This window comes from Cavia porcellus, unplaced genomic scaffold (assembly GCF_034190915.1).
Source record: "Cavia porcellus strain 051 isolate PalLab524CR breed Dunkin Hartley unplaced genomic scaffold, mCavPor4.1 scaffold_8, whole genome shotgun sequence".
NCBI lineage: Eukaryota > Metazoa > Chordata > Mammalia > Rodentia > Caviidae > Cavia > Cavia porcellus.
Window position 1 is genome coordinate 20,166,753 of NW_026947491.1, and position 11,979 is coordinate 20,178,731.

Here is an 11,979-nt window from a genome sequence, read left to right on the forward strand (position 1 = left end):
TCCAATACTTCATTTATTACATGGGCTCCCTGATCTGGGTTAAACACAACTGCAATTCAGGAGAATTAGTCTCAAAAGACACAGAAAGAATAAAAACAACTCTTTTTCCTCCTCCTATAGAAGAATCCCCCTATGCAAATTATTACTCAGATTCTGTTGTTGGGCAGTGGGAGCTCACAGTCCTCTGCTGAAACCTGGCTGGAGAAGGCAGAGCTCTGGTCTATAGAGGAGACATCCAGGTCTTTTCCTGTGCCTGTTGACAGCTTCCTGAGATGAATATGAGCACGATCCAATGGATCCAGTTGGAGGTTGTGAGAGCACGTGAAATTATGACATTTGTGCCCAGGTGTAATGTCCCAGGTGCAGCTACAGCAGTGTAAACCTGGCCTGGTGAATCCCTCACACACCTTGTCTCTCACCTACTCAGTCTCTGAATTCTTCTCCCAATAAGTGGTTTCTGGTGGCACTGGACCGGCTAGACCTTAAGGAAGAGGCTTCAGTAGGTTGGAGAAAGACTTTATTATGATGGTGTCAGAATGTACAACCCTTCTCTCCCTGGCTGCCTCTCCATCAGCAGAGACACAGCCAAGAGGCAGTTTTCCTGTGGTTGAACTGTCTGACCCTGAGGACAGGGCCATGTTTGACTCTGTGAGACACAGTGAGTGGTCCTCAGTGTGAGTCCAGATGGAAAATTTCCTGCAGAAATGCTTGGGACAAGCATCAGATTCGTAGGACAAATGGCAAACAAAAATGAAATATATAGTACTTGAAAAATTTGAAGGATTTTCTGTGTACTTGATTGTCCTCTCTCTCAAATCACTGAGGCACAGAATTTCCAGGGGAATTTTCTTTCTCTAATCCTACATTATGTTTTGTTCATGGCCATAGGGTTTTTGATTTTTAGCATCTACCTTATAAGAAGATGTAGTTATCAGTTTTCAATGAAATCTTTTATTTACAACTCAGGTAACTAACACAATGGAACTAATTGTTAGATTCAAAAGTATTTAATGATTTATGACCACCTGTTAAGTGCACATCTCCCATCCACCATCAGGCACATCTGCACATTAACCATTTCTATTGCAACAAGCATTCTTTGTCATGAGTACTTGCTGTAGCAGAGTAAACTTTGATGTTTGCTCAGCAACCCTGGAACCCAACATACTTGTGTTCAAAGCTAGAAAAAGTTCAAATGCTTTTCAAAGATGGAGCTGGTGTGCAAACTGGAAAATGTTCCCAAACCACTCATTTTCATGCTTCCAAAGCAGATTAATTTATTTGAAAAATACATATTATGTGCACGTGAAAAAAATTAGAGAAATACATAAATAGCACTACATAACATGATGAGATTTCATGTGGTATACAATCAAATCATAGCTACCAAACATCCACAGCACACTCATATCTGATGTGGGCACTGCCCTCACTGAGCTATCCATTAGGAGAATCAACTATATAGCAAGAGGGAATGCAAATAGGCCCTCCCTCTGTCAAGAAAACCAGCCCAGTCTGACCCCAGAGTCTGCATTAGAGCACAGCCTTGGATGGCCAGTAGTTGCTCATTAGTGATCAGAGCAGAGCACAGACGACTCACCATGGAGCTTGGGCTGAGCTGGCTTTTCCTGTTTGCGATTCTGAGAGGTAAATTTCTCAGAACAAGAGATATTGAGTTTCTCAGTGGACTTGAATGACATAAACCGGGACGTCTATGATGGTTTCCTGAGCAGGGTATCTCTGTGTTTACAGGTGTCCAGGGAGCGGAGCAGCTGGTGGAGTCCAGAGGAGACTTGGTGCAGCCTGGAAGTTCTCTGAGACTCTCCTGCATGGCCTCGGGATTCACCTTCAGTAATTATGACATGCACTGGATCCGTCAATCTCCAGGAAAAGAGCTGGAGTGGATCTCAGTTATCTGGTACGACGGTAGTAAAACGTACTATGCAGACTCCGTGAGGGGCCAATTCACCATCTCCAGAGACAACAGCAAGAATACACTGTATCTGCAGGTGAGCAGCCTGCGACCCGAGGACATGGCCATGCATTACTACTGTGCAGCAAGCACAGAGAGGGAACATTGTTTTGAACCCAGACAAAACCTCACTGTGGGGAAGGTCATGCCAGCAGGGATTGCTGTGGTCCAGGAAGAACCAGGCCAGGCCCCAGGAGCAGTTGCAGAGAAGGAAGCAGGAGGTTAGGGCTTCCTTGGGGCCTCTGGGGTTTCCCTTCTGAGTTAATTCATAGCACCTGATCCTGCCCTGCAGTGCACAAGGTGCAATGAAGTATCTGAATCCATGTAAACATCACCTGTTCCATGCAATTGCACAAGAATTTCACTCAATACCAATCTCACTACCAATTCATTTCAATACCAATCTCAATAAATTGTAAATTTTAAGTTTTTTAAACATCTAATCATTATCATTATCTAAAAAGGAACCTGATAATCTAGTCTGAATGATAAGGCATTGTATCTTGCATAATTAAGCCTTTCAGATTAGGAAATTAAAACTTCTGCATCCCTCTCCATTCTGTCTGAGACTATGCAGATTTCACCTCTCCAGAGCAACACAGGAGATCCAAGAGGCAGGTTCAGCTATGGCAGCACGGGGATGATAATTTCGAACTCTAAAGGGCTACAGAAGTTGACTTCTCTCTTTCTATTTTGTAGACTGTGCCCTGAGAGAAGTACTCTATGTTCAGTTGTGTTGAGGAAGAGACAGGAGAGTCGCTGTCACTGCCCACCCTCTCTCTATCCTATCATCACAATGTGCAGTTTTGGTTGCTTAGAGGACAGGAAACATTGACAACAGGAACGTGACCATAAAAGATCTCTGCGGACCTAGTGACCAGACTGTAGGGCAGGGAACAAGGAGAGGGCAAGACCTGTGCTGGCCTCAGCAGATAGGATGCAAGGACCAGAACCAGTGAGGATGTGGAGAACTGGGCTGGGCCTGTAAACTGAAAGGGGCTGAGTGGCAAGGACCTCTGATCTCATCAAGATGGAATCTCATTTTGACAGCCTTCTACCACTGTATTTGGAACATGTACTCTATTGTTAAACACAACTGCAATTTATGAAAATTGGTCCTGAGAGACAGGGAAAGTACAAGTGCAACTCTTATTTTTTCCACTTATATCAAAGAATACACATTCCCAAATCATTATTCAAACTCTAGGTTCAGATACCCATCTTGGGCTGTGGGAGCTCACAGTCATATGTCAGGTCTGGAATGGAGAAGGCAGAGCTCTAGTCTTTAGAATAAGGCTGCACTGGCAATTCACCTGTCTGAGGTGAATATCAGGGAGGTCTAATGGCCCCAGATGGAGGTGGTGAAAGTAGTTGACCAATATGTATCAATGACACTTGTCCACAGATGTCCCTGGCGCTGCTACAGCAGTGTGAACGAGATCTGGTGAGGTCCTATCAGACCCTGTGTCTCACCTGTTGTGTCCCTGGATTCTCCACACCACCAGTGCTTTCTGGTGTCTTAGGATCTGTCAAACCTCAAGGAAGAGGCTTGAATTGATGGGAGAAATAGGTGATGAGGCCGTGAGGAAGTACAACCAGTGTCCCCCTAGAGAGACTACATCTCCATCTACAGAGACGTAGCCAACAGCAAGGTCTCACACAACTGAGCTCTGTCACCCCTGGGAAACACACATAGGAGTCTGAATGTTGAACCCTGACCCAAAATTGCCTGCTAAGATGCTTGGTTCCAGCAAGGGGTGCATAGAACACATGGAGTACAGAAATCAAATTTGGAGAAAATGAAAAAAAATGAAGGAATTTTTCTCCACTTTATTGTTCTCTCTCCCAAGATAACAGGCACCAAATTTCCAGGGAACTTCTCTGTTTCTAATCCTGCAGTGTTGTGTTTATCTGGACATAGAGATTTTGTTTTTTAATATCTACCGCATGACAAGATGCACTTAGTAGTTTTCAATGAAATCCTTATTTACAACTTCGGAGAGTACATAGAGTAACTCATTCTTTGATCTAGAGATACTTATTGATTCCTGACACCCTGTTAATTGCACATCTGCTCCCTCTCATCAGGCACATCTCCTCGTCATCCTGTCCTGGTACACACAATCCCTGTGCTCAGCATGTTTGGTTAACAGTCTCTCTGTTGATAAGTTTGTCCTCACATGGCTGGAGGTACTTTTCTGTTCTCTGAGGCCTTGACAGAGGATAGATAGTGCCGCAAATGAGAACATTCACCTACAGGCTCAGCTGTACCCTCCCAGCCATCCCCACACTCTTTCTGCTTCCCACCTCCCTCTCTGTGTCCTCCTTGTGTTAGCCCTGTTTCTTTCCAGTGCGACTGTGGAACCTAGTCCATGTGCACTTGGCCACACTGCCTGAGATTATGAGCAACACTGGGCAGAAATAATTCAAACACTCCCTCCAATAGCACACCCATGGGACTATCACTTCAAACTAACTCAAAATATGAGAAAATTTAAATACATCATGTATGTCCAAGTCTGTCCTAATCAATGAGGCAAGATAACCAGACAACATTTTCAGCAATTCTGAAGCTGATGAAGAGGATCTTCCAGAAGTCCTGACCTCAGACCCAGCAAGAAGCTGCAGATGAATTGAGCACATGCAGAGCCCTGGGGAGACCCGTGCTGTGGATCTAAGGTTTGCAGTGCATAAAGGCTCTTGTTCATAACCTCACCCGGGTCTGTTCATCCTTGCTGACAAACTTACCCAGCACACCCACATTGGATTTATCCAGTGTGACAGGGGACAGTGGGCACTGTCCACTCAGAGCTATCCATTAGCAGAACTGGCTATATAGCAAGAGGCCATGCAAACATAGCCTCCCTCTTCTCGTAAAAACCAGCCCAGTCTGTCCCCTGACCCTATACTGTGTGAACTGCAATGAAGTATCGAAGTCCACATAAACATCATCAGTTTCATTAAATTGCATAGGAATTTCACTTACTTGGTAAACATGACTTGTCCTAATCCCAAAATAACTTGTAAACTTGGTGAGTTTTGTGCTTTTTGGAATATCAAATCGTTATCATCATCTAAAAATGAACCTGATAAACTAATTTGAATGATAAGGAATTGCTTCCTGCATAATTAAACGTTTCAGATTGGCAAATGAAAACTTCCACATCCCTCTGTATTCTGTCAGACACCATGGAGATTTCTCCTCCTCTGGAGCAACACAGGATATCAACTAGGCAGGCTCAGCCCCTGCAACAGAGGGAAGGAAATGTCACACCCTAAGGGACTCCAGAAATTTCCTTGTCTCTTTCTAGTTTGAAGACTTGTGTTAGAGAAGTTTTGTGTGTGCAGCTGTGTTGAGGAAGATGCAGGGGAGTCAATGCCACTGCAAAACCTTTCTCCACACCACCATCATGATGGGTAGCCTTGGTTGCTTAGAGGGCAAGAAACATTTCATGGAGTCCTGACTTGGTTCAGTCCAGAAATACCACTGCAGCTTCCTATACTCAGTCTAGCCTTAGGGAAGGAGATGTGATTTGAGCCATTTGTAGTTGTTGATTTGGAACTCAAGGATGTGAGAAGGAAGAATGAGAAGCAAACATTTCCTCAGGAGTATTGGACACAGGATAGGGAGGGAGGAGGTCATATGTTACAGGACATAGGTCCTTGTACTCACTCAAGCTGAGTGGAGGCTATGTGAACCTCCTGCACCAAGGGAATATTTTCTGAACATAACTTGCTCTCAGTCTACTGAATGTTGTCTGGAAGATCTGCTCTAACATTATCCTATTCATTCCTGGAGTCCTGGACTTTTGTGAAGCAAGTCCCTTCATCTTTTTGCATTCACTGTAATCATACTTTGTCTAGGGTCTCCCTTATGTTTCCCCTGTTTCATTTCATAGTTTAGAATAGACAGAGCTGGGGAGAGTACAGAGGAGAAGGTGCTGAGCTTGATGCAGGAAAGGCGTCATGGATTCCCCAGGGAAGGGCCTTTGGAACTGCACACAAAGGACTCTTGAGACTGCAAAGGTTATTCTAATACATGTAAGAATGCAAATGTGAATTTTGAGACCAGGATTAGGCAGAAGGCAGTCTCATCATGATGATCTAATATAGCACTGTGAGCCTCCATATGAAGATCCTAAGGTTGGGTCTGAAGCCAATCCTGAAGATCAGCAATATCTCCATCCAGATTTTTATGAAATGCACCCTGGAGAAGCCATTGAACCTCCTCCAAGTATTCAGAATGACTGAAAGAAATAAGAATAATGTACATTATACAAAAGTGAGTATCAGAGTTTAATTGACTGCCTACCCATAGGATTCAATGTTTGCCAAGGCAGTTGACAGCTGCCCCAAGAATGAGAAGTTTTTGATTAATTTCTTCATTAATTTAGTTGGAATCATTAATTCTAAGGTGTCATTTTGGAAGTAGCCAGTCCTAGTTTGTGCAGTTTGGATAGAGCTCAGGGTGGATCTACTACCACTGCTTCCCTCACACATTAGGGACAAGTCAGAGACCCCATATCAGGTGGGAGATGGGGTGATGAGTGTCCACTGGGTAGGAAACTCTGATAACCTGAAAACCTGTGTCTCTCTCTATACGGCCATGCCTTAGTAGGGCCTGGACACAATTCTCAGGCAAATAACTGGACCTGAGCTATGCATGATAAGCAAAGCACATTCTTACCATGTTTTTGCTAGATAATATTCTCAACTCATTCATTCCAGTTCATTGATTACAATAAGAAATCTTAATCTGCACTCCTGTGTTCAAATCGACACTCTTTGCCACAGGCAAGGTATGAAAGCCACCATGCCCACCCACATACTGGAGTCTAAGTCAGTAGTTATGATGCATGTTTCAGTATCCTAGAGAAATATTTGCTATCACTCATGACAATGTGGAGGATTCGGTAAGACACTGTATTAAGAAATATTATGACAAACCTATACAGAAAAATAAGCACGTTCTCATTTACAAGCAGAATCTAAAAATATTGATTACAGCCAACTGTTGAATCCAATGGATGTTAACTGGGGCTCGACTTTGAGGGTGGGAGAGATGTCCATCCCAGGACTGAATATTCACTTAATCAGAGGAACAAGTTCCTAAGCTGCTCTCTTCCACATGCTGAGTAGAGTTAGCACTCAGACATTATACTCAGTGAAATTTAGTGCCAGGGATTTAGCTAAGCAACACAAGCCCCTCCCTGCCAAGCACAAGGTAATGAGTTCAATTCCTGCTAAAGAAAAAAGAAGGAGTTTTAAATTTTCTCACAGCAAGAATGATAATTGTATGATGTCAGCAGAGCCATCACGGGGCTGTCTCTGGGATCTGTCCTGTCTCCTGCCAGCATCATTCATTCCTGGATGGCAACACCTTGTGAATCCATCGCCACCTGTTAAGATCCAAGCATAACCTTGCTCCCATGTGGTTAACTGTACTTGTCCTTGATTTATTTATTCATTTGGTACCAAGGATTGAACTCATGACTGCTTACTTGGAACACGGGTGCTTATACCCCTGAACTAAAACCCCATCCTGTCCTGTTCCTTTAATTGAGGCAGAGAAAAGGCAAAATGTGGCCTGACCATGGGAAAAGGAAGATATGTAAGAAGCAATCTTTAAATCAGCTATGATGAGAGGCAGTCTCTGTGGCCACAATTGGACTGGGAGTTCTGGGTTCAGTGCCCCCATAGGAAGTAAACAAGCATTTACAACTCTTCTGTTTTGTAAGCACCTTCTTTTGCCTGATTTATTTTAGGTAAAACTCTTTTTTTTTTGTCTTTTTCATTTTTATCGGTACCAGGGATCGAACTCACGACTGCCTGCTTGCAAGGCAGGTGCTTATGCCGCTGAGCTAAATCCCCAGCCCCTGCCTGATTTATTTTAATAACAAAGATGGGAGTATTCCAAGGACTGAGTTTTTTAAATGTCCTGGCTGACATTGTTCCTACACTAATTTGTGTAATTGAACTAGCTTCTCCTTGTTATGAGGCCATTGATCTCCCCAAACAGGATCCTAGGTTTTCCTTTGTAGAAGCAGAGTTGTTTTGTGGAGAGAAGCATCAACAGCCCTTGTCAAAAACCATGCCTGTCATTTTTAGGTGTAGTACTTACAGACTGTTTGATTCCCTGTATGTTTCTATATTTTTAGTCCTCTGTCTTCTTGATATCCCATGTTAGTTATCATTTGTCTAATTCTAAGATCTCTATTTGGTCAATTTCAGAATTGGAACTTGCTTGTTTAATTTTAAGAATCAGAATCACTAAACATTAATGTCCACTTTTGTAATAAATCTCTTCTCAACAAATTGACAGGATTGGTGCCATGTGTAGTACAAAAGAAACCCTTTTGTTGGTGAAGCCTCTGTAAGGCACAAGAGAGGCACTCTGTGGTAAGTCCTGAGGGAACTGCAGTCCTATTAAGGAGGTTGGAACCTTTGTGTTGGCCACGTGGTGGGCCATTGTTCTAACGCAATTACAGACTCCTCTGTGCTTGTGTCTATTAGACCTTCAAAGTATTTTCCATTAATCTTTATTAGACACATAGGCCTGTTTTTAGCCACTTCCTATGTAAAAGTTTTCTTTTTGTAGTCTTGCTCTGAGCATCTTGGTACCTCATGAGCTGTCTATACTTAACAAAAGGCTTTTCTATAGGTAACAAAATCAAGTGCGATACATATTCTTCCTATTTAAAAAACCAGAGGTCCATAGCATGTGAAATAGGCTGTATCCCTTCTCAACAATCACCATCAGTCACACTAGACACAATAGTTATTCCTTCTAAGTTTAGGTCAGCTTTTCTCAGTACAAGACCAACTGTTCCTTCAGGTGTGGAACTCCAAACTGCTGTGAGAATTGGGCTAGGTAGGTCACCTCTGATAAGAGTGACTCTATGAGCTGTGGAAGATCTAACCCTGCATTTTCATTCCCTTGGTGAAGGAGCTATCATCTCTCCAGGGAGCCACCTTTATGTTTGCTGAACCTGCTGGCGTGTTTGCACCGGGTAAAGCTGGGTGACACTTCAATTCATAGGTTGTCTTTCCACTCCTGTTTGGTGGGTCTGAGGAAATGCCCTCATCTCCTTTTTAGCAAAGGTGTATCAACCTTATGGAATTTAGAATGAAAATGTTTTGCTCAATGCTTTCCTTTTTGGCATCTCAGAAAGGGTTCAGGAATGGGACCTGAGTCCTCCATGCCAGAGGCACTGCTGCAGCATCAGTGTTGGTCCTATTAGCTCCAGCAAGACTCTACAAGTTTTTCTGATATCCCATTTTTCCACAGTTAAAGCATTTCACATTACCCTGTTTTGCATTTGCCAGACTAACCAACCTGAGCCATCATTATTGTCCTATATGATTTAGTCTCAATATCCTGACAAGCTGGAATACATGTTGTTAAATCATTAGTTTATTTTATATGCTTTAAATCTTGTTTACAGTCTCAACAGGCACTTACACAAGCGGATTGTAAAACTAAAATGTCTGAAGCTTGCTTTTTTGGAACCAGGCTGTGAACAACTTCTTGTAATTTAGTCAAATTGAGTAAAGGGGTTCCTTGGGTCTTTGAAGAATGTAAAAAAGGACTGTACAGGAGTCTCATCCTCTGGAAAAGTTGGCCATGCCTTTTTTGTAACCTGCCTGAAGGGATATAGCCCATCAGGACATTCGATCTGTTCCCTGAGGGGCACATGCATTCCTGTCCCAGAAAGCATTTCCTCATTTATTGCCAAACTCAGGTTAGGACCTATCTTGTTTATGCGAGCCTGCTTGAAACAAGGTTATACACTTTACATCAGAATGAAGAAATTGAGAAGGAGACAGGTGCATTTGTGCTGCCTGATACCATACGGTGTCATCTGATATGTATTAAAAATACATTGTAAGAGTCCCGACAGTAAATGAGCTTTGAACTTCATTGTTAGCCACATTTTGTTTAAGCTTTTTAGCAGCTGTAATTTAAAAGACATATGAATAAAAATCTCCTGATCATTATCTTCTCGTTGAGTGCCACCAGGGAAGCAAGCAAGGGTGCCACTGACTTCTTTTGTGGCTGCTTCATACCTTAAAATCTGAAAACTTCTAGATAGAGCCAATATGAAAGGTCCCGGCTCCTATTAAGGTGGTCCCTTTAAGGAATGGACTCGAAACTGAATGAACCAGATTCCAAGTTGAGAACATCTCAGAGGAAATTACTTTTCCTCTAATATGTGCCTTTATAAGATTTTTTCCTGCTCTTTTCTACTTATCAATATCTATAGTACTTGTCCAAGGAAACCATGGATTTTGTTCTGTTACATTCTTGTTACATTCTTGTTAGGTCTTTGGTTGGTGGGAGCCCTGAGCATTTGAGCAGGCCTTGGAGCAGCTGTATGTATCTTTGCTCCTCAACTGGAAACTTTTAGACCATTTTACTGCCAATTAAAATGGCTCATTCACAGCTGGAAGATTCACCCTTGAAGGCTTCTCTTTCCTCTTTTCTCCAGCCATCCCTGGTGAAGTTTTTATTCTGTGAGTTCCTCTTTGTCTCCCACATTTTCCACACTAAGTAGACTTACTCATTTAGGATAAAATTTCCAGTCCAAAGATTTTAGGTCTCTTTCTCAGATGCCATTTATTGTGGATGGATCATGTCCATAACCTTCCAAATGAAGGGACAGACAAGGCTTAAATAAAGGAGCCAAATGGTATGATTTGAAAGCTCTAAGAAGATCAAAACCCTCTAGCAGAATTTGAGATCCTCTGGGGGCTGAGACCAAGAACTTCTCTGGGTGGCCCACATTTGTTTGAATTTCAAACAAAGGGAGAAGAAACTGAGGAAAATGTGAATTGAACAAGACATTGAGATTCAGTTCAAAGAATTCTCCAAGTATAAAAATCATGTTAATTTAGGAGAAATCTTATCTCTAGGCTGGCATTCATAGAAGGACTGAGACAGCAGGAGTGAGATGCCTGCAGTTACTGTCTTTATCTAGTTAATTGAGATTGGAGCCAAGAGTCCTCAGTTGTGGCCTTATTTTGTCCTTTGAGGTTTCACTGGCATCACAGCCAGGACTAGGGATTCATAGAGGTTCACTTATTACCAATCTACTGCCCATCTCCAGACAAGAAGCTTAGAGCTTGGACAAACTAACAAATGAACAGAGAAAGCCAATTGGCTAATTTTATATTCTGCTTAGAGCCACTTTGCAGTGGTCTTCATCAGCCTGTCCCCTATAGAAATCAACAGAAAGAAGCTAAAAGGAGGAGAACAGTGTAATTTTGGTCCATCTGATCACACTATCATGATTCAAACAGACACACCGAGAAGTGTGCTTTATTAATACCCTGTATATCTCTCAAGCCAAACAGTTATTAATAGGAGTATATCATATGACTCTAGGTAATTTTTCCCAGGAATTTTAACTTTGAAAGGTGGAGAATTTTAACATGTGATGAGCCTGGACAGGTCATAGTGAGTTTACATCCTAAAACCATTTTGCATCCCGCCTCATCATGAGGAAGTGACCAGATGGATGAAATTCGGTGCTGTTTCAGCAGTCTTTCTGACCCTCACACTGAAAATACGTTTATCTTCAAAATTTTGCTATTTTATAGAATGCTGGATTAAGCATGAAGCTTGTCTGAGCAACTAGGAATGCTTGGTCTTTTTTTTTTTTTCTTTTTTGGCTTTTTAAGACAGGGTCTCACTATGCATTCAGACTGGCCTTGGGCTTACTTTGTAGCCCAGGCTGGTCTCCAACTTGCAATGATCCTCCTGCCTCAGCCTCCCTAGTGCTGAGATTACCGGTGTGCACTACCAAACTTGATTTTCGTCTTTCATCTTTACGCATTTGCGAATATTACTAACATGCAACTCTAATATTTTCACTTACACAATAATCGTACTCCTCCGAGGGGCCATATATGCATCGTCAGAAATGAAAATGAGACTGAGAGACAGTGTGAAAATCTTGGCAATGAATCAGAGAATCTCATGCCCAAATGCAAACCCTCTCTCTATT

At 42.4% G+C, this 11,979-nt stretch overlaps 1 gene segment (V, D, J or C); it reads left to right on the forward strand.

Moving 5' to 3' along the window:
- The first annotated feature begins 1,601 nt into the window (after positions 1-1,601).
- On the forward strand, positions 1,602-2,198 carry LOC100735173 (immunoglobulin heavy variable 3-33-like). The segment is given in 2 exon segments: positions 1,602-1,647; positions 1,753-2,198. Coding segments are annotated over 2 exon segments (492 nt in total).
- Positions 2,199-11,979: the final 9,781 nt, after the last annotated feature.